The sequence below is a fragment of the Amphiura filiformis genome, chromosome 14, assembly GCF_039555335.1.
Source record: "Amphiura filiformis chromosome 14, Afil_fr2py, whole genome shotgun sequence".
NCBI classification, from domain to species: Eukaryota; Metazoa; Echinodermata; class Ophiuroidea; order Amphilepidida; family Amphiuridae; genus Amphiura; species Amphiura filiformis.
This window is the reverse complement of record NC_092641.1, coordinates 39,074,587-39,101,701: the sequence shown is the minus strand read 5'-3', so window position 1 is coordinate 39,101,701 and position 27,115 is coordinate 39,074,587. Positions and strand designations below refer to the sequence as shown.

Genomic DNA, 27,115 nt, shown 5'->3' with positions numbered 1-27,115 from the left:
ATGGTTGCAAATAATAATTAAGAATCTTACAAACTCAAAAAGTTTGACTGCTTATAGTTAAGTGTAAGTTTGGACATGTACATGACAGATTTGCCCCCAAAAATCAGTTTGATAAACCAGAACAAAAAACAACAAACAACCAAATTCATTTAAAAAGACTGCACTGAAATGAAAACTGAAACTGCTTTCTACAAGTTCTAAGTTCCTAACAAAGGGTACAGAAAAAGATATCGGTAATGACGTCAGTCAAGAGCTAGGCATATAGGAAACCACGTGACCAAAACCAAAACCAATCTTGTATTCATAAGTTGAAACGACCGATTGGCCAGTGAAGTTAGTTGAACATTATGATAACGTGTTCCACCTGTTTACCGTGGTTGAAATAATACAATCATTATCATCCGCTCTATAGCAGTTGAGAGGTGCACTCTTCATCGGCCATTGTAATAGGCAGTGGCTCCAAACTGTAGTTTACCATACATCGGCCATTGTAATAGCTCCAAACTGTAGTTTCATTACCATACACGTAAAATACATTGATAGTTGTACCAGACCACGTGTTTTGGTACCATGCTGTTCTTCCTGACTGGTTTACTCACTTATTTAGTCGCAGGTAAGATTTACTCCTTAGCGAATACAGCCGCTGTTGGACGGGGACCACTGATTGCTGATCGTTCAGTAGCTGATTACTGCATGTTCAGTCACTGATTGCTGATCGTTCAGTAGCTGATTACTGCATGTTCAGTCACTGATTGCTGATCGTTCAGTAGCTGATTACTGCATGTTCAGTCACTGATTGCTGATCGTTCAGTAGCTGATTACTGCATGTTCAGTCACTGATTGCTGATCGTTCAGTAGCTGATTCATGTTCAGTCACTGATTGCTGATCGTTCAGTAGCTGATTACTGCATGTTCAGTCACTGATTGCTGATCGTTCAGTAGCTGATTACTGCATGTTCAGTCACTGATTGCTGATCGTTCAGTAGCTGATTACTGCATGTTCAGTCACTGATTGCTGATCGTTCAGTAGCTGATTACTGCATGTTCAGTCACTGATTGCTGATCGTTCAGTAGCTGATTACTGCATGTTCAGTCACTGATTGCTGATCGTTCAGTAGCTGATTACTGCATGTTCAGTCACTGATTGCTGATCGTTCAGTAGCTGATTACTGCATGTTCAGTCACTGATTGCTGATCGTTCAGTAGCTGATTACTGCATGTTCAGTCACTGATTGCTGATCGTTCAGTAGCTGATTACTGCATGTTCAGTCACTGATTGCTGATCGTTCAGTAGCTGATTACTGCATGTTCAGTCACTGATTGCTGATCGTTCAGTAGCTGATTACTGCATGTTCAGTCACTGATTGCTGATCGTTCAGTAGCTGATTACTGCATGTTCAGTCACTGATTGCTGATCGTTCAGTAGCTGATTACTGCATGTTCAGTCACTGATTGCTGATCGTTCAGTAGCTGATTACTGCATGTTCAGTCACTGATTGCTGATCGTTCAGTAGCTGATTACTGCATGTTCAGTCACTGATTGCTGATCGTTCAGTAGCTGATTACTGCATGTTCAGTCACTGATTGCTGATCGTTCAGTAGCTGATTACTGCATGTTCAGTCACTGATTGCTGATCGTTCAGTAGCTGATTACTGCATGTTCAGTCACTGATTGCTGATCGTTCAGTAGCTGATTACTGCATGTTCAGTCACTGATTGCTGATCGTTCAGTAGCTGATTACTGCATGTTCAGTCACTGATTGCTGATCGTTCAGTAGCTGATTACTGCATGTTCAGTCACTGATTGCTGATCGTTCAGTAGCTGATTACTGCATGTTCAGTCACTGATTGCTGATCGTTCAGTAGCTGATTACTGCATGTTCAGTCACTGATTGCTGATCGTTCAGTAGCTGATTACTGCATGTTCAGTCACTGATTGCTGATCGTTCAGTAGCTGATTTTTGCTTGTTTAGTTACTGATTGCTGATCGTTCAGTAGCTGATTACTGCATGTTCAGTCACTGATTGCTGATCGTTCAGTAGCTGATTACTGCATGTTCAGTCACTGATTGCTGATCGTTCAGTAGCTGATTACTGCATGTCCAGTCACTGATTGCTGATCGTTCAGTAGCTGATTACTGCATGTTCAGTCACTGATTACTGATCGTTCAGTAGCTGATTACTGCATGTTCAGTCACTGATTGCTGATCGTTCAGTAGCTGATTACTGAATGGTTAGCTGATTACTGATTGTTCAGTAACTGGTTACTGAATGGTTATCTGATTACTGATTGTTGAGTAGCTTATTACTGAACGACCCGTTAAATTAAAAGGACATTTGTGACATTGGAGTTATCTAAATCAAAGGAGCATTAAATGAGGTGTTGATTCAAGGGCATAGCAAGAGTCCCGGAAGCCCATGGACAAGAATCAGTACAGGGCCATTTTAACCTTTATTAACCCTGAGGGAACAACCAAATATATGGTTATGAATTTTGAAACTTTGATGACTGCAACTGACAAATTGGAAGAGGAAGTCATTCCATATTTTTATCATCGTAACTAAATTTAGTAGTCTTAAGTGTACCTTTAGTGAACTTAATTCTTAGAACACAGATGTCACGGGTCATTGGTTCAGTTTGCAAAAATACAAAGCAAATTATTCAAGTTCCTTATCATGAATCAATTACCCATTGAAAAGTATTGTATACATAACTCCAGGTGAAATGAACCCTGTCAACAAAGGACATCTTATGGATTTTAGTGAAATTCATTATTTGCCTGTTCCATGGTCTGTTGATTTGTTATGAAAAATATTTGACATTTAAATTGTAACGCATAGTACACTCGTAGGTACATGGCTCTTTTTACCATGTACTTTTGCGTTTTAACGTTCCTTGTTACACGATTTCGGCCAAATTGTAATTCGATTATTCTTTGCCAAAAAGTTATACAATATTATTAGTAACAACTGTCAGAAAAGGTTTCTGGTCATTTTAAGCCAAACTAATGAGGTAAAATGAAAGAAAACTTACTTACTATCCGAGCCGCTTAAGGGTATACGAGGTATTGTTGGTCGAAGCAGTAAAAAAACGATTTTCTTTATCTAAATCAATATATTATTGAAAAACAACACTTTTGATGTTTTGCAAAAGTTTATTGTACAAATCATATACTTTGAAAACATGCTTGATTTATTATTGTTGTTAATGAGTTATGTATGTTTTACAAAAGTGTCGTTGTTTCAGCCCTCTTTAGAACATAACTCAAACACCATAGGACATACAAAAGTATATCTGTGATATTTGAATTCTTCTACATACTTGCTTTGAATTGATCACTACCGTTCGCAAGGTGCTGTGAACTACCAAATCACAGCAGTTTAAAATAGTTGATAACCTCGTAGATGTGCTAACACAGCCTGCTAGTAGTCCGGCTGCGAAACTCAACTTTGCCACAGAATTAAGCTTGTTGTGGTGTCCATATTTTTGATTTTGACGGATATTGCTTCTCAAGACCACCAGCTTCAAAAATAAGTTTACTGGAACTCTGTCAGCATTGAGCATTTTGAGATACGATGGGTCAAAGTTCACACAGGCGTCAAAATTCAAATTGCTCAAATGCTGTTGGAAAGTTCCCCAAATTATTCCTCTTTTCATGGCGATCCAGAAAAAGTATACTTTTACCTATCTGTGACATACCCATCTGGAGTTATAAAAATGCTCCGATCTTCACCAAAATAGTCTCAAATTGTTAACCATAGAAAATCCATGCAGAAAAATAGTATTGTGTATGATGCTTCCTTACATGGGTAACCATGGTAACATAGCAAAAGGTGTCAGTTCTATGGACATTCAATGGACATTGACCTTTGTCACCACGTTACCATAGTAACTAAACACCCTAGCTATGGCAAACTATTCTCTTTTTTAACTGTTTATAGAAGACGAAAAATTTGAGACTGTTTTCATACAAATCGGAGTATTTTTGAGGTTTTGACCCCTGTGTAGTTGTCTACTTTTATTACTAATACTTAGTGGTTTTTTTATCATTTTCTTTTCTGTTCTTTTCCCCAACAGTGTCGGGTCTAGAGTGTTATTCATGCAACTCTCTGGGTGTTGGCGATACACATTCTAATGATGCCTGTATAGAATTAGATAAGACAAAAATAGGAATCGAACCCTGCCAGATACCTGATGGTCAAGTTGGTAAATGCCAGGTCTTCAAAGGCTCCGTCACAATTGACCCACCACTGTGTGAGTAAATTAATGTAAAATACTTGCAAAATGTTGTGTTTTTTTGTTGTTTTTTTGGTTTTGTTTTTTTAGCATGTGTTGAAGTGAAATATTTTATGCGACTTTAGTTGTTTCATTATTTGTGAGGAATTGCAAAGTTTGATTTTACGAAGATAAGGTGGTCAATCCCAAATAAGGTGAAAGGGCTAATATACCCCTCCCAAAATAGTCCACTTGTATTATACACTTGTACTCAAAAAGTCCACATTTGAAAGAAAATACAAAATTTCCCATATTTGTAACAAAGTCATACTCTGCATGTCACCCAAGGACCATGTTTGTTTCTATTATGTGACCTGAAAACCTAAATGTGAAATGCATTTTTTAATTTTTAGAGTCAGGGTGTATTCGGAAAAAAATTAAGCCTAATGGTCTTTAATCTAGTTTTCTATATTTTTCCTAATCCTTATCTTTGGACTAGTTAAATACATTTAAACCACCGTAGGGCCGTTGTGAAACACATTTTTACTTCTAATATCAAAACGGCTAGTGCTATTTACCTCAAAACTTGGGAATCAGATTATTTTGGTACAGGCCTCAATTTGAGGTACAAAACACAATACCAAAAAAAAAAAAAAAGAAATCTGATCACCCACCTTTAAATCGATCATATGTGACCCGGCAGCACAAACGTGCCGTAAATTCCCTAAATTGTATTCTGTGTTACGGAGTAAAATGTGTACGAAGGTCGTATTCATCGATAACTTAAGCTGGCCCGACTTCCGTCTTATTTTGATAGTCAAAAACTAATCAATAATCCTATTGTTGAAGTGGATAATAAGCTCCTACCTTAGATGGCCGGCTATAGAACTTTTAATAGCTCTGGTCTTTGTTTGCTTTTGCTAAATCATGTTCAAGTGGTGGGTTACCAGGCATTGTATTTTGTACAGGTATGCATAACCAACAATTAACAATGAGAGAACTTTCTTAAACCTCGTTGACTTGGGGATGATTTGAAATGACCGCCAATTATGACTGTTTGATACATATTGCCAGCAATGTGGAAAAAGAGACACTTGTAAAAACGTAAAAAGCTATAATTTTGTTGAAGGAGCAAAGTTTAACAAACCATAACCTCGCATCTGGATATCGTTTGAAGTCAAATGATATACCATTTTTAAGTTTATTATGTTAATTTTTTAAACACGAAATAAAACAAAATTGACCGGGGGAGGTATTTACGGCTCATTCGCCGTGGACGGTCACATATACACCTGTTTATATACATAATTGTCCTATTATTGTTCAACTATGAGTAGTGTGATCCTTATTTTATCGCGTTTTCGCTTAAATCGACCGTATACGGTATATACCGTATAAAATGTCTTGATATGCATTGTTAGAACACCAACACAAATATTTATTTATTTATTTATTTATTTATTTATTTATTTATTTATTTATTTATTTATTTATTTATTTATTTATTTATTTATTTATTTATTTATTTATTTATTTATTTATTTATTTATTTATTTATTTATTTATTTATTTATTTATTCAGTTGATCCACAAACAGCCGCTGGAACCTACCGTTCCTGTGCAGTGTTTGACAGGAATGCAGTCCCACAAAACGGTTGTTACGAGGCAGAAGAAATCCCCAATGATGTCTTAGGAACAGTGTTCCAACTTTCCAGTTTCGTTGGTGTCCGTGAAGCAGTAGATGGGATCACATGTTATTGTTCAACAGATAGGTGTGATGAGACGATGTCAAACGTGGCCACTACTACAACCAAGATGTCGGAGTCAAACGGCCGAAACGGGGTCACTACTTCAGCACTTAGTTCTGTTAATTTGATAGTATTACTTGTGTTATATGTTGGCTTCATATGTAGTATGTAAAATAAATAAAAATTAAGCATAAGTGGATTTAAAAAACAAACACAAAAAACACTTTTTATATACAGGGGACCGGGAAAAAAGAAGCACATCATCGCACACAAGCCCATTTTAACATGAAATTACAATAAAAACATAGCATGCATACGGACATACATGGGTGTGTGGGGACTTGAACCCCAGACCTTCGGATAGTGCGTCATGAGTCTGGTACTACCTATCAATAAGCAGTGTAAACAGTTTAAACAACACACAACACACCAATTGTGTATTCTGAAATGTCTTAAAAACAGGTTGTAAATTATGTTGGATGTTATCAATAAGCAGTATGCTTCGACTATAATAAATACGTATTTATAAATACGCACATGACCCATGGGCACAGCATACCAAGAGCACCAAGCGTAACCAAATCCTCATACATTGACCACCATGCAGAAAACTAAGTAACCCTGTACCAAATTTAAGTATTAAGGTTACACGAAGAAACGTATAAAAAACGTATAAAAGACGTATAAAGTTGTTCTCTAAAACCGCGTTTTCTCAGCAATCAAATATCGCAGTGAGTCAAATGTTGGTGCATGGATGTATCTTAACATTATTTTTGTGTGTTTATGCAAATTTTTAGAATCCGTTTGAAAATCCTTCGTTTAAATCATTTTTACGCACCATGTTCACAAGATGAAAACCACGTTCCATGCAGTTTTTTTCAAATATTCGCTCCGTATAAAACCACACCGAGTGATTGTTTTCTCCTTTTTTGTATTGTACTACAAATCGACCAAAGAAATAATGTTGCCATGGGGAAGAACCAAATACAGTACCGATTAAATTTTATTAGCCCGTTTTGGGAAGAATTTTCGAGAATCTTGTACCACAAAACACTGTTATGTTATATTATCGATATCTGGTTTGTGGAACGTTAATTTTGATTTCTAACTGCCTACATTATTTCTCAAATGTCTGTCGCTTACTTTACCATTTGAATTTCACTCCAAATTTAAGCTACTTTTGCAAAAATCGAGGTTTTTCGCCATCGATACGTCCGACATTTACAGCGGTGATGAGATTGTTTATTATAAGAGCCTAGTATGCACTATTCCATAATAGTCAGTTTGAGATCAATCGATTTCACAGGTCACTCAATAGCTCAATCGGTTAGCGCGCCGAACTCACGTTCGACTATATAATACTATAGTTTTGAGCTGGAAAACTTTGGTACGTGTTCGAGTCCTTATGTGGTCCATTCCATCTATTTTATTTTATTTTTCTCTCACTTTTTTTCTTCTTTTTTCTTGTTCGTTTCTTTCTTTCTGACTGCAGCGATTGATTGTTTTTGCACGGTTTTTTTCATTATATAATTCAGGAATTTGTAGGCTATACTAGTCTAATAGGCGCGGTCTATGAATATATTTTTACAAATTAGATTAACAAAATATTGGTTGTTGGTTTTGTTACTGTTGTTGTAGTTATTGTTGTAGGCCTATATATTGCATAATCAGGGTATAAATAGGCATACTAGGCCTATATGTGACCAGTACACCACGAATGAGCCGTAAATGTCCTCAATTGTATTCTGAGTTACAGTGTAAAATGGGCATGAAGGTCATATTCATAGGTATTTCAATTTGGTGCTACGTGTATCTCATTAAATGAGGTACACGTAGCACCAAATTGAGGTACCTATGAATACGACCTTCATGCCCATTTTACACTGTAACTCAGAATACAATTGAGGACATTTACGGCTCATTCGTGGTGTACGGGCACATATAGCCTATAGAAGCATTGATTTATTTCACGACAGATATCATCCAGGATAATTTTAAAAATTGAAAATTTAGAAAATCCAAAGGAATTGCCGAAAACGGCTGCCCACAATCACCCCCCCCATCAGCCCATATGGTCCTATCATGGTCGCCCCCTCCCTATCCCTGCAACATATATAGGATGACTCACGAGCCGCGGTTTGCCCGTGGCCCTAGTTCAGATTGATACACCATTCACCATTGTACGCGTGAGTTCATTCTTTTCTGCATGGCTGTTTCCATTATTAACTTACGCCCCTCTGGAATCAAGCCTTGAAAATCAATTGTATTTAACCTTAATCGAAGAGCAAAATAATATTATTACACATGGGGGGGATGATTCCGAATATCTTTCTTTTATTGTTTCTACAAGTTTACACCCTTTTACGATGTGATGGTTGTTGAAAAAATTGAACAAAGCTATGGAAAGAGGAAGAAACAGTGACATGTTTGTGAACTGCTCCTGTCTGACATGTTTATGGAGTCGGTACTTTGTATTTAAACAAATCATAAAAAGTTTAATAATCTATAAAAAATTGTCAATGTAAATGATGTAAATTATACAATAGTATTATTAGCTTGGATATTGCTGCATTTTATGTATACAATATTTATAAAGTATTGATTCTGAATTAAAAAGACTTATTTTTGTCAATATTTAGCTAAATATGACTGTATTGTGTTAAATTACAGGTGGAATTGTATATCAAATAAGGAGTTATAAGTTATAAGTTACTCGGAAAGATGTTCAAGATATTATATTGTTTTACAATGTCAAACATTCAGTGGCATAGATTTCTTTTTGACATTGGGGGATGAGGTTGGAAAAATTTCTTGAAGTATAGCGAGACGGAATAAGTTTGTGGAACAAATGCGCGAGAAGCGCGAATAACTTGCCATATTGAAGCTAAAATGGTGAACTATGGTGCAAAAGTGGAATAAATTCGCGCGAAGCCCGTAAAATGAGCACTTTTCGGGCTAAAATGTCCAAATAGGAGGTTAAACCAGCATACGTGCATCAATATTGGGGGGATGATTGTACGGACCATCCCTCTTATCACAATATTGGCAGAATTCCCCATCCCCCATGTTGAAGTGGGTAAGTAGCACTACTGTAAATGGCAGGGTGATTTGTCTTGTCCCGACGGTCACTCCCATTGTAGCTCAGTGGAGATGATGCGTATGTAAGGCCCGGATGTAGGGGGGGGGGCTGCAAATTAACACCTCCTTTCAGCTTTGCCGGGCAGCATTGCAATCCATCAAAGACCTAATTGTTTCCAAACACCTGGTTTGACACACAACCACCCCCCCCTTATCTTTGGTGAACCGAATAGTTCACCTTATAGAAGTGTATGGTATTTGCTTACTAACTTAACACAAACCGCGAAACACCGCCAACAACTGCCGCTCACTAGGGAATTTCAACTACCGAGATTGCCCCCGCAAGGCTACAAAGAACAACTAACCGCGAAATTTGGATATCCAATTACCTTTACCCCGCAGGGCTGCAAAGAACCACTATAACCGCCACATACATCCAACCAGCTTAAACTGTAAATTACCCCCTTCTATAGGGCAGGGCTTGAACAATAAATTATGGGTTAAAAGTTTTAAAAAGTAAAATATATATTCTATGGTGTCAAATTGATTCCGTTAGAGACAGTCCGTCACCCTTGCTTTCTATGTTGGAACTCATTTGGAGGCTCATTTGGAGTGTGTAGTTGTCGTATGCGCCCTTAATGTTTTTTGTTGATATTGGGTTACGAGCTGACGAGACTCCCATACTACAACTAAATACTCATAGTGAGTTCCAATATAGAAGGTTCCAGCAGGGCAAGAAAAAAAGGGTGGTCTCTAACGGAATCAAAACCTTCCGTAACCTTCATATAAATGTGAAGACATCAAAAATGTCCTCACTGTTTTTTGGTTTTTTTTGGGTTTTTTTAGCTGTCCTTACATTTTCCGTAGAGTATAGAAGACAGTCCTCACTTATATCGGTACACCAATATTTTCTTACTTACTAAAAAGCACCGGGGTTCTACTCCTGACAGTTTTAAAGTTGCGTTCATTTTACTCTCCCTGCCATACTTGTATATGGGGAATTGGATTTAAAAGTCCTTCTGGTCTACGTATCATTGTACGTTGTACATCAACTGGTCCGATTCATTCAGACTGGTGTTGAGCCTTCTCCAAGTTTCTCATAACTGCAGGGCTCTGGCAAGCAGATGCCTCTTTTTTATGTCCTCTATCAGCATCGCAGTCTTGTGTGACACCCACCGAGTCTCTGGTCTGTGTCTGAGCTGTAAATGAGTACCCAGACCATAATTTATCGGTGGGGGCAATGTCGACACCTGTACCTGCGTAATTGTAACCGATAAACAGTTGTGATGGGATTTGCCTTTCTGATAAAGGTACACATTGTAGGTGGGTACCATAAGTGGTTTGAAGGTAGGTAGACGAGACACACCAGGAACAGTTTATGTTTTTGTGCCAGTTTCTCGCTGGTACACCATAAATCAACTTCTGGAATTGACGCTGGAATTGTTACCTACCCACGTCGGTCAAGCAGGTATCCTGCCAAGATGCTGAATGACCTGGATTTTGCTGATGATATTGCCCTGCTGGAACCTTCCATAGACAGCTTACCATGCTTACTAGGACTGCAACTGCAGCAGCAGATCTAGGCCTTGTCATCAGCGCACCTAAGACAGAATATATGACTGCAAACTGTAACGCCCAACCAGTACTTGAAGTATATGGTAGTACCATCAACCATGACACAGACTTCAAGAGTCATGTTAAAAATCAAGCGTGTGGATCGGATTCCAAATGAAACCATCTACAACCTGATCAACACCACTCCACTGGTTGCCAGAGTCAAGATTCATCAACTCAGATTTCTCGGCCATATACTGCGTCTTGAAGATGGCGAGCCTGTGAAAGAATATGCGCTTTATATTCCACCACATGGGAAGAGGAAACCGAGATGGCCGCACATAGGCCTACTGTACTTACCTCCTGGGAGATACTGAAGGGAAGCTGCAGCCAAACAAAATTGTTTCGCTTGCCCAAGATCGCATTAGTTGGAGAAAGCTTGTAGTCGCCTGCTCCGCAGCCGACTGATGATGATGACACCATAGATTTAGTAGAAGACATCTGCCTAGACACCTTCGATCTAGTATTTGGATATTGTTTGTAGTTTTCATTATCATTAAATTGCCATTCTTATCAATTAGTGTGGTTCTGTCACCTGAGCGGGTGATAATCCCTGAACAGCATAATATTTCCGGAGGCAACAGCAACCGAATGGCTTTTTATTTCCAGGATTTGTGTTCTAACTGACCACGAACACATTGGCCAGTTAGTATTTGACCTATGATGACGTGTTCAGCACCATCCTGTTTACCGCTCTGCGTTGGAATAATACAATCATTTACATCCGCTCATTAGCCGTTGAGAGCTGCACTCTTCATCCGCCATTGGAATAGGCAGTGGTTCCAAACTACAGTTAACCATTCATGTACTATATTGATTGTTTTACCAGACCAAATATTGTGGTACCATGCTGCTCTTCCTGACTGGTTTACTCACTTCTTTAGTTACAGGTATGATTTGCTCAATAGCCAATACAGTCTCTTTTGAACCGGCGCGCGCCTCCCGGATATCAAAAAACAACTGAGAGACAGGGGGGAGGGGAAAGAGAGTTTGAAGACGGAGGGGTTAGGGAGTAAGAGAGGGAGCGAGCGAGAGAGGTGGGGGAGAGAGAAAGAGAGAAAGGAAAGGAAAATAAAGGAATTATATTGTAATCATGTATAATGTTACAGCTCTGGGTGTTATATATATATGAATACTTTTTTAATGATGTTTTGGCTTCTGACTACTACGTACCTGTATATACCGGTGCACCAGTTTCGTAAACTCTATAACTTACCCAAAAGCCACAAAAAGCTACAGCAGCAATCCACGTGATGCGATTGCGTCATCATACGAAAGCACATGGCACGGAAAGCTTGACCCATTTGGTGCATCATTTTTACACTTTCTTTCAGGGTCTACAATAGAGAAATGATTATTTATGGTCACCCAGACAGGTGACACACAGCACATTATGGGTTTGATTAAAGGGGCCGCCCCTCCCCGGTCGACAAAAGTCTCCCTTGGTCCCCCGGTTCCTCCTCCATTGACTATAATCATGATTATTATTAATTTCAAGTGACTCAAATAGTACGCGGCGCATGATAACACCTATTTTTTCTGATAATGCAGTCTGTAGTACTATTGTGATTTTATTTTTGCATTTTCTTTTCTGGTCTTCTTTTTCCCAACAGTGTCTGGTCTAGAGTGTTATTCATGCAACTCTCTGGGTGTTGGCGATACGCATTCTAATGATGCCTGTATAGAATTAGATAAGACGAAAATAGGGACCGAACCCTGCCAGATACCTGATGGTAAAGTTGGTAAATGTCAGGTCTTCAAAGGCTCCGTCACAGTTGACCCACCACTGTGTGAGTAAATTTATGTTACAGTTTTGAAGTGCAATATTTCATACGGCTTTGTTTGTTTGTTTGATTCATTATTTGGGGAAAAAATGTATATCTTCAATACGAATGAATCAATTCTCTTTATTAATGATATTTTTTAAATGGTAATTCTAAAAAGTGGCATTTTTGGAATCGACCATATACTGTATAAAATTTGTCTGAAGATGCATGTTAGAACATAAGCACAATTATTTATTTATTTATTTATTTATTTATTTATTTTTCATTTTTTTACATTATTAATGATATTTTTTTAAATGGTAAATTTAAAAATTGCCATTTTTTCACGTTTTCGCTGGAATAAATTATTTATTCATTCATTTATGCAGTTGATCCACAGACAGCCGCTGGAACCTACCGTTCCTGTGCAGTCTTTGACAACAATGCAGTCCCACAAAATGGTTGTTACGAGGCAGAAGACATCCCCGATGATATCTTAGGAACAGTCTTCAAAACTCTCAGTTTTCTTGGTGCCAGTCAAGCAGTAGATGGGACCACATGTTACTGTTCAGAAGATAGGTGCGATGGGACGGTGTCAAAAGCCGGGTCAAAGGCGGGTTCAAAAGGAAGTACTTCAACTAATACGTCGAACGGAAACGGAGCCATAACTTCAACACTATGTTGTGTCAATCTGATGGTATTGCTTGTGCTATGTGCTGCGTTCATATGTAGTATGTAAAAAATAAAAATTAAGCGTAGGTGGATTAAAAAAACCTTTATATACAGGGGACCGGGAAAGAAGAACCGCATATATCGCACACCAGCACATCATCTTATTGCATAAGCAGGTAAACCAGCGGAAAAAAACTTATCACATACGTGCCTGTGCGGGGACTTGAACCCCATACCTTCGGATAGTGCATCATGAACAAGTCTGTACTTGTGGATAAGCGGTCGGGTAAAATACAAACAACACGCAACACACCAATGTAAACCACAGTAGCCGTATTATAACATTTCCATAAGAAATAGAATTGTAGTTTTTTGGTATAAAATGTTAGTTTTCATTGTCAGATATGTCCTCTTTTAATTTGGGCCCAAACAGACGAGGCAATGCAATGAAAATCGCTATTTAATACCAGCGCATATGCCGGGCGCATATGTCGCCAATGCGGGCCACTCATTCGAACGTGAGTCGTGTCGGCTCTTTTGATATGTCACGACTGCCCGCTCGCCATGTACGTACTGTGTTATGCACATCGTGTACACGTTCGATATTCCCATCGTAATAATAAAGCGACGGTTCCTGCGGTTTATTCAAAATTTCACATTTCGATAAAACTACAGCACCTAAAGTCGTGATTTTTGCAGGGTATGTTAGTTTACTGAAGTACATAAGGATAATGTTTTTTATACTGGGCACCTAAAAAGGGCGGCTCTGTTGCATTCTTACTCATCAAGACGTGTTTACATGCATGTAGCTTGTTTATTTGATATTTATTATGAGCTTGTTTAGTACTATTTTTTCCTTAGGCATTGGTCTTTCAATTTCTGAAACAAAACTTAATGATTTTCATTTGTACTAATTACTGTAACTCGTTAAGTCTAATTAGTCAGGGGTGGCTCATGTGGCGGAGGATCATGTGGTGGAGGATGGTGATCCACCGCCACATGATCTTCAATAAACATTATTGATGGATTTCTACTTGTTTCTGTACTTGATCTCAGCCAAGTGATATCATGTTTAGCATTCATTGCCTCAGTATTTGTTAATTAGACAATTAAAAATTACTTGTTGCTACATTAATAAAGTTCATTGACCTCTCTATGTATTTAATAGGGATTTAATGTAGGCAACATTCAAAAGGATGGTACGGACAAACGAAACATGATAAAAGGCTCAAATTTCTTAAGCAGACCTTGGTTGTGATCCTCTTTACTTCAGTAAACTAAAAACTAGTAAAACATAGAAAGTTTGCGACAAATCTGAAAGAGCGCCCTCATGCTCAACTTTGATCCAAAAAGTCCATCTTTACGAAAACGCTTTGTCGAATTCTCTTTTAACTTTCAAAACTGGATTGTTGAGCTTATTGTACATCTAGTTACATGCCTCAATCATGAAAATTTGCATCTCCAGTGCCAGATAAGGGGTGTTTACGTACATTTCCCGGCTGGGCAAGTAAGATCCATGCAACTAGCCCCCTGTTTTCCCACCTAAAATGTGCTACTGGACTGGACAAGTGCTAAATTTCTAAATTCGTATGAGCTACCATTTATAAAGGTCTGTATGGAATCACTTGGGCATTAATTCTGATTCAAAAAAAAAATACTGCACTACTTTTTTGGAATAAAAAAAATTATCTTGTTTTGTCAAATGAAACATAACTAAATCCTAATAATTTTCTTAGTTCTAACTAGCAATAAAAGTCCAATTTTAATCTTTTTCAAATATGAGGGCAAATGGGCTAAAACATGCAATTTTGTATGATTTCTTACAATTGCAGTCACAAAATTCAGCATTCAAAATATTGAGTATAGGCTAAAAGTTAGCTCATAATTTTAATATTTTATGTTTTTTAGATAATCGGTTATGAAAAAGATTAGAAAATGTGTTTTCCAAATATTAGAATGCATAATTTGAAATTGCTCTTTGTACAAGTTTTTGGGCTTTAATGTCACAGCATGCGAAAAACGTAGTAAACTATGCAGTGGCATTGATTCTAAAATAAAAGCCATTTCTTTCAATATTTAGCTTAAGGCGATTTAATACCCTGATTTTCATCAGTACCCATCTTCTTTTTTTTTTTTTTTTTTATAAAGTATATAATATGTTCATCATCTCATGTCCTGAACTTATCAAATATCTCTACATAAAAAGTGGTTTTAAACCATTTTAGAAAATCATTTTAGCCCTATATATTTTTTTTTTTGTTTACTGTATCCTGGTAACTGAGATGTGTGTTTCATAACAAACCATAATTTATTCTATTGAACATGTTCAAGTAGTTGAAGTAGACTACATGAATAGAATACATTAAATCCTTTGTTATACTATCTATAGAAATATACTCACTGATTATAACACTGAATAAATTAAATAGGCCTAAATAATCTCTTCCACATAGACAATTTAATATTACACCATGTATGTATCTTCTATAATAAAATACATAAAACAACGTAATTATGTTATAACAGCATGATTTATTACTCGGAGTTTCACGCCTAAAACGGCGATCATCAGATAAATATCTGAAGGCGTGAAACTCCGAGTAATAAATCATGCTGTTATAACATAATTACGTTGTTTTATGTATTTTATTACACGCTCTACTATCTAATAGTATCGAGCACTATCTTCAGCTGTTTTGATTAACTATATATTATATCTTCTATAATATGTTGTTGGGAAAAGAGATTTAAAAAGGCTATAAGGTCATCAAAGGTCAGGTTATAGGTCAATTGGTTCAGGTCAAATTCAGGCATCAATTTTGAATACATGTGATAGTCTGTGATATCATACATGTCATAATGAGGCATCAATTTTGATATTTTGTCTGTTACTGGATATATAATGGAAATGTGTGAGGTGGATATACTAAAATACCTTGGGATGTAAATGGTGAGTACAATTTAGATTGCCTAGTTGAGTTGGATTGGGCAAATAAAATATAAAATAGTTACCAAAATCACAAAAATGAAACTTACGGAAAACTACCTAATATGGTGGTATAGGTGATAAAAAATACAATCTTTTTCAACATTGCTGTAGTGTGGTTGTGGTAACCTGCTACCTATGGCTTAATTAAAGTTTCAGTGACATAGTGTTGCAAGTTCAAAATACAAAATATAGCTCGACATTGAAAATAGAAGCATTTTAACCGGTTCGTTTTTTGATAGTTTTGGAGCACCAAGTTCATGAAGTCATAAAAGAAATCAGGGACCACTTATTCCCATTTTACATATTAACATTATTTCCCTAATGTGTTAGCAACACATATCCAAAATTTTAACGAAATCCGTTGATAGTAAGCTTTCCAAAATGAAGTGAATTTAAATCATAAGTGATGTACCTCCTTTTGGGTTCTATATTCAAAAGCATGTAAGCTACATTGATACCGATGCCACCAATAAAACGAGAAGATTTGCCCCTTCATTTTGCATACCACTTTGTCCAATTTTTGTTTGTAATTTCTTCACAAAATGCAACAAAATGCAAAAAAAAAATCAATGGGTGTAGTACCCCTTCTTAAAATGACATTATTGTATTAATTTACAGTGACAATTGTATATCAGATAATGTTCTCCCTTTAGAATAACTCAAAAAGTTGTTTAAAACTAATTTGTTTTACAAACTTACTCCAATATTTACAATGTCAAATATTTTTCTTTCGGTCACACAAAATGCAGTTTTGAAAGTTGCACTTTGGTCCATTTTTAAAATCTCACAAAGTACACACGCAGTATGTAATTTACATTATGTCATGCCTAAGTAAATACTGCATTGTTTCAGAGTTGAATGGAACAAAGTGCAACGTAACGCTAAAATTCGACCAGTTGTGTTACCATGGTTACTGTGTTAGTTATTCTAAGTGAGAAATATACTGAGTAAACGCTGTAATTCTTCATGTGCCTATTTTCATCAATACAAGCTGTAAGCCTATATTTAAAAAATATTTTTACGTTTATGTCCTGTATTATCATCATTCTATGAAATCTTCATTCAAAAATTAAACATTTCTATTAAAACTTCATAAAGGTCTTTTGAAAGAATGTACTGATTTCAGGAAACGGATCTCGGTTTCAGGAACGACTACATGTACATCCGGTTGTGCATGTTCCTGAGATAGATCCTGATCCTGTTTATGCTGGTTAGGCCTACCTACAAGGTCTGAAAAGACTAATTCAACAGTGCATTTAGTCAAGATAATCGCACAAGAGCGTAGAGTTATTGCTATTAGCTCGAGAGCCGTTAGGCTGGAGCCCGGGGCTGGAGAGCTAAATGCAATATAGCAAGGTCAAGTGCAATTATCTTGACGAATGCACTTTTGCGAAGCAATTATCCAGCATAAAATTTTCGAGTCTATCAGAAATAATAAAAGAATAGGTTGACATTAATGAGTGTCACCCTCGGGTGGCGAAATATTTTATAATATTTTTTACTTTTTCCTCTTTCCTGTATGTGACTCCACTGTCCATTTAAGACCAAACAGTTGCTGAAAAGGGGTGGTGCAATAATTATGTGTACCCCTGGGGGTGAATTCTCAAAATGGTCTGCCAAAAACGCTTGTTCCCCCCCTTTGGCCATGCCAAAAATCATTGCCCCCCCTCGACCTGCCAAAATCGCTTGACCCCCCTTTGACCTGCCAAAAATGCTTGCCCCCCCTTTTCTGGCCTGCTAAAAATCTTTGCCCCCCTATAATTCACCCCCCTGTACACATAATTATTGCACCACCCCTAAGTAAAAGTAAGGAAGTATATTTATACTCGTAAGTAAGGTAGACTAGACTGAAACCATTCCATGGTTCACCAATAATAGTATTTTATTTAAATAAATTTATATACATGTATATTTATTTATTTTTGAATGAATCCTTGAATCTATGATTATACTTTGATGGGATCATTTATTAGTATTTCTTACAAAACATTATTATAATGCTAGTAGTCCTGAATAATACCAACAGCTAGCTATCACACTAATAAATTGTATATACCCAGCAAACACGAAAACGTTTTAAAAACGTTTTAAATAAGTTGTATTTTGGCTTTTGGTTTCGGTAAAAACGTTTTAATAACATTAAAATGTCGGGTTATACGAGGGGGTATCCAAAAGTTTTTGACATCACCCAGAAGCGAAGGAGCTATATCGATGTTCTATGGGACGTCCATCACTTTCGGATGATGCGGCCACAGTGAAGAAATTCAAGAAAGTGGAGGATTTTATCATGAAAAGGTTATGCGCCTACATCTAGCGCCACCTGTAAAGAAAGTAAACATACTTATGAGACCATTTTTGGACCATAATGTAGGCCTACATAAGGACTAGTAATTACACTGACAAAAATAGTCTCATAAGTATGTTTACTGGTTACTACAAGATCTAAAAAGACTAATTCAACAGTGCATTAGTCAAGATAATCGCACAAGAGCGTAGAGTTATTGTTATTAGCTCGAGAGCCGTTAGGCTGGAGCCCGGGGCTGGAGAGCTAAATGCAATAGCACGGTCAAGTGCAATTATCTTGACGAATGCACTTTTGCGAAGCAATTATCCAGCATAAAATTTTCGAGTCTATCAGAAATAATAAAAGAATAGGTTGAAATTAATGAGTGTCACCCTCGGGTGGCGAAATATTTTATAATATTTTTTACTTTTTCCTCTTTCCTGTATATGACACCACTGTCCATTTAAGACCAAACAGTTGCTGAATAAGGGGTGGTGCAATAATTATATGTACCCCTGGGGGGTGAATTCTCAAAATGGTCTGCCAAAAAACGCTTGCCCCCCCCCCTTTGGCCATTGACTTACTTTGGAATGGGATTTAACATGTATTCCAGCTTTCATGTCATAATTTTCTGAGGTTATGTAAAATACATTTTTTCTTAGATTTTAACCAAAATGTTATGGAAATGTCAAATTTTTTATTAGAAATCAAAAAGTAAGCCTTGAAACATTATTTTACTGGAATTTAAGTTGCTTCTATGCATGATTTCAGTAAACAGAAACATATTTAAGTGGTTTGAAATTTTGACCCTAAAAATCAAAAGTTACATCCTTTACTGTGAAAATGACCATATGCGAACTTTAAGCGTCCTCTACTAGATGTGCCAACAAGTACCCATGGTGTTTTAACTTTATTTAGTTTATTCAAGTGCTGTTGCTTGCATTTCTGTGGAAATATGTGTGGGCTCATGTTGGCGCAAGGATATTTTAAGGTCAAAAGGTCACTTCAAAATCACAAAATGCTACTTTTGTGTTAGTTTATGCGACCAATATGCAATCTTCAAGTATCCATTTCTCGATGCGCCAACAAGTACCCATGGTGTTATAACTTCATTTAGTTTATCCAAGTGCTGTTACTTGCATATCTGTAGGAATATGTTTGGGCTTATAGCTGCTTATGTTGGCGCAATGATATTCTGAGGGTCAAAGGTCAATACAAAAAACTCAAAATATGACAAATTGCATTCTTTGAGTCTTGGTAATTTCAATGACAACAAGATCCCATAATTTTTTCACTACCTATAACCTATGCCAACTCGATTTATTACATTTTTTCATAAAAGTCCTTGGGATAATATTGACATATGAAATCTTTTGAATATTTAAAGAGCCAAATATTACAAATATGTGACCAACTTATGCATATTTATTTAAACTGCAGAAGTTACAAGCTTAATATTATTATATATGAAGATCAATATTGCATTTTGACTGCAATGAATCAATATACTTATAACATGTGCAGGCTTATAATATTTTTGAGTTCCTAAATATTTTTGTAAACCATGAAAACTTAAAATGTGTACTTTCAACTTGGTCACATGATCTGAAAATGCAGGGTAAAAGTTTCGATTTATACACATTCTGCATTCAACAAAATTAAAGTGTTATATTCTTAAATATCACTGTGCCATGGGCATCCCATTGTTATGACTTCAACAACAATACACTCCATTTGTGGTAGAAATTGGGGCAATGTTTGCGCACATTTTCACAGTTGCACGAACTGGCAAAAAAATTGCTCTTGACTTTAGGATTGACCTTTGACCCTTAAAATATCCTTGCGCCAACATGAACCCAAATAAATTTCTACATAAATGCAAGTAACAGCACTTAGATAAACTGATTGAAGTAAAAACATTAAGGGTACTTTTTGGCACATCTAGTAGTTGATGCTTGAAGATTGCGTATTAGTTGCAGGAACTATCAAAAAGTAGCATTTTGTGGTTTTGGATTAACCTTTTGACCTTAAAAATATCCTTGCGCCAACATGAACCCATACTAATTTCTACATAAATGCAATTAATTTAACAGCACTTAGATAAACTGATTGTAGTAAAAACATTATGGGTACTCTTTGGCACATCTAGTAGTGGATGCTTGAAGATTGCATATTGGTTGCACGAACTATCATAAAGCAGCATTTTATGGTTTTGGATTAACCTTTGACCCCTAAAATATCCTTGTGCCAACATGAGCCCAAACTAATTTCTATATGAATGTAAATAACAGCACTTAAATATGGTGAATGAAGTAAAAACACCATGGGTACCTGTTGGCACGTCCTGTTGTGGATGCTTGAATATTGATGGAACCCCTATTTGGTCTATTATTTACTATTTACTAGGCTTTAGGATGATATTTAGAAAATCATTAAAAATACTAAACCAACAGGACCCAAGCTTGTTTTTGTTTCTTTTATTAGAGTTATAGTTTCTTTACTACTGAACACCACTTTTAATGTTCTTTGACCTTGGCGCACAAAATTAATGAGGCGTGAAAATGGCACAAAATAAGAAAATTTGACCTTTGACCCCAATTTTCTTCTAGCGCCAACGAGCACCCATCAATTTTGCATTTGCATTTGCTTCTAAATAATTAGTTTATCCATTTCAGCTTGCTTTTTATATGGGTGCTTAATGGCGCAACAAGTTTCAAGCCACAGAAAACAACACGAGGGCGCTTTTCACTAATATTTTAAACTTGTTTATTACGACGCGCCAATGGTAACCCAACCATTTTTTGTGTAATTGTAATGACACCCATAGAAGGATTCAAAAAATGTTTTCTATTTACTGGGCCAATGTTGGCGCACAATTTTGTAGTCATTGCTAAATGATAAACCATTTAACGATGTTTTTGGGGCCAAAATTTCATTATTTTTTTGCGGACAAACGAAATGAGCGAGGAAGCTAAAACTTTGGGGTTATTTTCTTGGAACAATGTTGCATCATCCTATTTTTTTTAAAGAAAATTTATGATGCACTTGAATCTGAGAGTCTGAGAGTCTGAATCTTACAGACAGTGGCTCTTAACAACCAATAATATCGCAATGTAATACTAGACTGTGGGCCTACAGAATACCAAAACCTCAGTATTGGCCAAGGCACAACACAAAATATAAAATCTTCTTCTAGCACACAGCTGCAAGTTCAACACACAGTTTTTAGTTATCCACAAAGTTCCTCACACAGTTCAAAATCTTAATTATTTCTTCTCACACAGTATCAAATGGTAACTTTTTGCCCACACAGAGCTCACACAGAATGACTTCTTGGACTGTGCACTGGGTTTTTAACAGGGCCTAATTTGCATAATTGGGGCAGTATAATTGGGGTGTTTCTAATAATTGGTAGACAGTGGTTTTTATTTTATGCATTAAAGAGATACCTTTCAATATCCCATTACAGTTCGAAAGCCAAAAATTACCAGTTCCAAGGCCCACAGAAGTGCTGAACCTGCAAAAACAACAAGGATCAATGGTAATACAAAACTGCACAAGAACAAGTGATGAAAATCACTGTGCATATAAACAGACACGCTAAACCAAACATCCACAGAGTAGGCACAAAAACAGGCAAAGTTCGATGGCCAAAAATTGCCAATTCCAGAGCCCTCAAAAGTGTCAGGAAAACAGTACACTGGAAGTGATGAAAATCACTGTGTACATAGCAGTCAAACAACAAAACAGAAAAAAAACAACCGACGTTTCGAGCAGATAAACTGCTCTTCTTCAGGGACAGACAACAAAATATAAAGCATGAATAAGGTCGAGAACACTATTCATGTCCCCAACATTGATCCTACCAAAGCCTTCGACATGATAGACCACAGAATTGCTGTCATCAATTTGTTGAAGATGGGTGTCTTCCCTGCAATTGTGGAGTGATTGACTTAATTTCCATTCCTCCCGTAAGCAAAGGGTTAAATACAAGCAAACCTTTTCTAAATGGGTTACTCTCTCTGGAGGTGTTCCACAAGGTACCAACATGGGACCTATAACCTTTCTTGCCATGATCAACTATGCCTTGAATGATGTCCATACAAACAATAGAGTCTGGAAATACGTTAATGACCTGACAATGTGAAAATCGGGCATATAGTGATGATAGTTCAATCCAAGGGAATCTTGATGCCCTGAATGAGTGGTCTCAGAGCAATAAATTGAAGTTGAACCCTTCAAAATGTCAGGCCATGCAAGTTTATTTTGGCAAGAAAGCTACCCCGATGCACATGTAGATCTTTCCATTGATTATCATAAATTAGCTGTTGTTGAGAAGGTTAAACTCCTGGGTGTTATGATCCAAAACCATTTATGTTGGGATGAACAAGATGATTCCATGTATATGCGAAGGCCAATCGTAAACTCTTCATGCTCCGCAAACTGAAGGAAGCATCTCTCTCACCCGAGAAGTTGTTATTGGTGTACATGGGTACATCCGCCCTGTTTTAGAGTATGCCGCCCCACTTTGGCATTCTGGTCTTACTCATAATCAGGTGGCCCAGCTTGAGAAAATTCAGAGACGTGTTTGCAAATACATCCTTGGTAGAAAAGCTTAGAAAGTATACTACCTATGCAGATTCCAACTCACTAAAAACAAATTTAAAAAAATGGGCCCCGAAAGTAACACATTATACCGGTAGTGAAAATTGGCCATCTAAAACACAACATTTCAGCCTACTTTGATATCAAATTGGATTGATTGAACCCAATACACAAATTTCTCGGGGGTGCCAGTTGAACCGTGTCTGTAAGTGTAATATATTAGTCTTCAGGCCCGTAGCCAGCCCTCCGAGTTAGGGGGTTCGTTTTTGCAGATTTCTGTTAACTACTAACTGATGAGTAATGGCCGCGTAGCGGGCATCGCGCCGCAGAAAGGCGGCGCAGGGGGGTGTCTGAGGGGGGATGTTCCCCCCTCCGAAATGGGAGAATTTTGAAAAATTAAGTCCCAATTGAAGGCATTTGGTGCACCATTTTTACATTATTATCAGAAATATATGGTTTCAATTTACTATTGCAAAGAGGCAAATTAGCGCGGTTAAAACAAAAAGTTGCGAATCAGGCACTTGGGGTGTCTGAGCTTAGGGGGATGTACCCCTCAGAATTTGATTTATTTTGAAAAATGTAGTCCCAATTAAAGGCAGTGCACAATTTTTACCTTATATATGGATTCAATAATTATATTATAGCAAAGAGGCAAATTAGCGCGGTTAAAACAAGAAAAAAGTTGCAAATCAGGCGTAGGGTGTCTGAGCTGAGAATTTGAAGTATTTTGAAAAATGTAGTCCCAATATTGAAGGCATTCATTGGTGCACCATTTTGACATTATTATTAACATATGGGTTTAATATAAATTACAGTAAAGACGCAAGGTAGCGTGGTTAAAGCAAGAAAAAGTTGCAAATCAGGCGCAGGGGGTGTCTGAGGGGGACGTTCCCCCTCAGAATTGGAAGAATTTTGAATCATTTTTACATTATTATCAGGAATATATGGATATATAAATTAGCGCAGTTAAAACAAGAAAAAATTACAAATCAGGTGCGTTATTTCATCACAAATATCAATTATCTTATTTTCCCATGTCATATCACTCCCTTCATCTCGCTTCATCTCTGAACTAAGCTTTCTCGGTTATTTTTTTTTGCACACCAAATAATTTTTATTCAAAAATTATAAGTCTTCAAATCTAGATAGAGCCAAATAATTACTCTGCTGTATTTATAGCATTAAATTAAGTCATCATATTCATTTATATTTTCCACATAGGCCTACATAAACTGGGCATCGGGGGGATTTTTCAAATCGTCCCCCTAATCTGATCTAAAATTAATTAGAAAAATTCGCGCGAAGCGCGAGAAAAATAATAATTTTTGTGCTAGAATGGCCATTTCAACCTTATTTCCCATGTTCTCCTTTTTTGTGTCAAAATTTTAGGGGGTTCGATCGAACCCCTCGAACCCCCCTGGCTACGGGCCTGGTCTTGTGCCCGGTCTTGTACCATGATTAAAACTCGGTGATGTTTGTGCATGCTGCCGAGCGGGCTGCGTAGAGACGGGCGTAGAGACTACGAATTTTGTACAAGGTACAGATAGGCCTACTGTGTAATCGGAATGGATTACGACATACGTTTGACTGTAGCCTGAGTCCCTCGGCCCCGATCTCGAAACAAAAAACATGGCGGAATAAAATGGCCGTTTCTCGATTCAGTCCTCACCTGCCAGCACAACCCGATGACCGTGCGTAAGCAGTTGAAGGACTGGTGGATCAAGCCTAGTTTGACTGCTGAACCAGATATGACAGGAACCATGCCTTTTGGAAATCGTGAAGTGACATTTGCCATCGCTGTTTGTCACCCGCGCAAAACCGAAGTTAAGGGTACATCCCGGGGGTACATGCCACAAAATAGCTTTCCATAGACTTTATGTGCAAAATAGGGGTCACGTTTTAGGCTATAAGTCGAGTTACGTCTTACTTTGAAATATATATTTGATATCATCTTAATCAGAACAAAATTCTGCATAACATATCTGAAAATGACACCATATTTTAGGTCTACTTTTTGAGAAAAATAGCGCTATATAAAAAGACCCGATTTTCCCTTGTTTACGTCCGACTGCTAACCGCGTTTTGACCTCGTGTGTTCATGCGCTCATCATCGTAAACATCGCTCAAATTTTCGCGTTTTCTGTTCAAATTAGTAGAGATCACATTCACAAGTTCTAGCAAAACACGATTTGCAACACTAAAATTGTTAATATTGTACCGATTTTGCACATTTTTTAATATGCAAAGTTGGGACTATAGTCGTGATAAACTTTTACCGGAAACCGCTTCACACGCGGATTTAGTGGCATGCACCCTTAAACGGGAAAAAAGTGCTTTATATTTCAGATTTCAGAGCTTAGCGCGGATCATGGATTCGGCCCGGGATTCAGCACTGAAATCAAAGGTAGATAGCTACGCTTATTAAGAAAATGCAATCACGTTTTTCATCGCTTTTGCTGATGTTTGAAATGATTGCAGCTTGTTTGTTGTGTATGACCACAATTTTGTGTTAAGGATGATATTCCAGACTATTTCATATCAGAAATTGTATGTAGGTCTAAAGGGATTGGAAATACACTAGGTAAATATTGCTTTCTACCTTCGTCAGTGAAATGTAAGGCCCGGTCCCCGCACTCCGTGCATCCGCGGGTATTCCTGCTCGTCGAAAATTTCGCGAAGTTCTAGCAAAACACGATTTGCAACACTAAAATTGTTAATATTGTACCGATTTTGCACATTTTTTAATATGCAAAGTTGGGACTATAGTCGTGATAAACTTTTACCGGAAACCGCTTCACACGCGGATTTAGTGGCATGCACCCTTAAACGGGGAAAAAAGTGCTTTATATTTCAGATTTCAGAGCTTAGCGCGGATCATGGATTCGGCCCGGGATTCAGCACTGAAATCAAAGGTAGATAGCTACGCTTATTAAGAAAATGCAATCACGTTTTTCATCGCTTTTGCTGATGTTTGAAATGATTGCAGCTTGTTTTTTTTGTATGACCACAATTTTGTGTTAAGGATGATATTCCAGACTATTTCATATCAGAAATTGTATGTAGGTCTAAAGGGATTGGAAATACACTAGGTAAATATTGCTTTCTACCTTCGTCAGTGAAATGTAAGGCCCGGTCCCCGCACTCCGTGCATCCGCGGGTATTCCTGCTCGTCGAAAATTTCGCGAAATAAGGGGTGTTTTCAGGTGAAGAAACGCGATTCGCGAAACACACAAAAAGGGGTGTTTTTTCAAACCATGTGTTCGCGAAATTGAAAAAAAAAGGGTATTTTCATCAAGCAGCCTACGCGTTTGTGCTAGAAAAGGGCATTATTAGAAATATCGTTTGTGTTTTAGCGAAAATAGGGGTATTTTTGAAGGGCAAATAATTCCCGAAATCGCTAAAAGAAGGGGTGATTTTCCCCTAAAAACTTCGCGAAATGAGATGCAAAAGGGGGTGTTTTTAAAGTTCACCGACAAGCATGAATACCCGCGGATGCACGGAGTGCGGGGACCGGGATGTAAGGTCAGTGATATGGGTACCTTTGTTTGCACCATGGCTGTGGTCAGTGATTTGGGTATCCTTTTTTCATAGCAGGTCAGTGGTAAGGGTTACCTTTCAGCCCTTGGGCATGTCAGTGTTTTGGGTGAAAAATAAAAGTTTCTGGTCAGTGATGACAACATGCAATGGTATATGAGTGGCACCCCCGGGACAAATTTATTGGTCGAGCTATGAGTTTTAAAATATTGGACTCGACTTGGTTCGTCGAGTCCAATATTTTTAAACTCATTTGGTCAAAAATATGATTTGTAATCAAAAATGTGATTTTTGATCAAAATGTGATTTTTGGTCAAAAATTTGATTTTTTTTTGTCAAAAATGTGATTTTTTTGGTCAAAAATGTGATTTTTTTGGTCAAAAATGTGATTTTTGGTCAAAAATGTGATTGCTGTTCAAATATGTGATTTTTGGTCAAAAATGAGCAAGTCAAAAATGAGTTTTGATCAAAAAATTGTTGAAAACAAAATTTTTGGGGGATAAGTGAGCCTATCCAATAGGCCTACAGTCGAAGTTGAGTCCAAAGTGTTGATTCCATTGGACTCATCAACTTTGTACAAAGTATAGGAAGGAAGATTATGAGAACGTAA

The 27,115-nt window shown here is 37.2% G+C and overlaps 2 protein-coding genes across 2 annotated transcripts; both read left to right on the top strand.

The window, feature by feature from the left end:
* The first annotated feature begins 294 nt into the window (after positions 1 to 294).
* Positions 295 to 6,600, top strand: LOC140170067 (uncharacterized). Its single transcript, XM_072193388.1, has 3 exons — positions 295 to 613; positions 4,078 to 4,254; positions 5,798 to 6,600. The coding sequence occupies exons 1-3, from the start codon at positions 571 to 573 to the stop codon at positions 6,133 to 6,135; spliced, it is 558 nt and encodes a 185-aa protein (XP_072049489.1). The 5' UTR covers positions 295 to 570; the 3' UTR covers positions 6,136 to 6,600.
* Positions 6,601 to 11,140: 4,540 nt separating this feature from the next.
* Positions 11,141 to 17,539, top strand: LOC140170066 (uncharacterized). The gene is made up of 3 exons (XM_072193387.1): positions 11,141 to 11,545; positions 12,269 to 12,445; positions 12,811 to 17,539. Exons 1-3 carry the CDS (start codon positions 11,503 to 11,505, stop codon positions 13,158 to 13,160), a joined length of 570 nt encoding a protein of 189 aa, XP_072049488.1. The 5' UTR covers positions 11,141 to 11,502; the 3' UTR covers positions 13,161 to 17,539.
* The last annotated feature ends 9,576 nt before the right edge of the window (positions 17,540 to 27,115 follow it).

Bases quoted from the DNA above. Each gene is read 5' to 3' on its own strand.
- LOC140170066 (XM_072193387.1), top strand. From the start codon at position 11,503: ATGCTGCTCTTCCTGACTGGTTTACTCACTTCTTTAGTTACAG. The intron at 11,546-12,268 runs GTATGATTTGCT...TTTTCCCAACAG, and splicing joins ACTCACTTCTTTAGTTACAG to TGTCTGGTCTAGAGTGTTAT. The intron at 12,446-12,810 runs GTGAGTAAATTT...TCATTTATGCAG, and splicing joins CACAGTTGACCCACCACTGT to TTGATCCACAGACAGCCGCT.
- LOC140170067 (XM_072193388.1), top strand. From the start codon at position 571: ATGCTGTTCTTCCTGACTGGTTTACTCACTTATTTAGTCGCAG. The intron at 614-4,077 runs GTAAGATTTACT...TTTCCCCAACAG, and splicing joins ACTCACTTATTTAGTCGCAG to TGTCGGGTCTAGAGTGTTAT. The intron at 4,255-5,797 runs GTGAGTAAATTA...TTATTTATTCAG, and splicing joins CACAATTGACCCACCACTGT to TTGATCCACAAACAGCCGCT.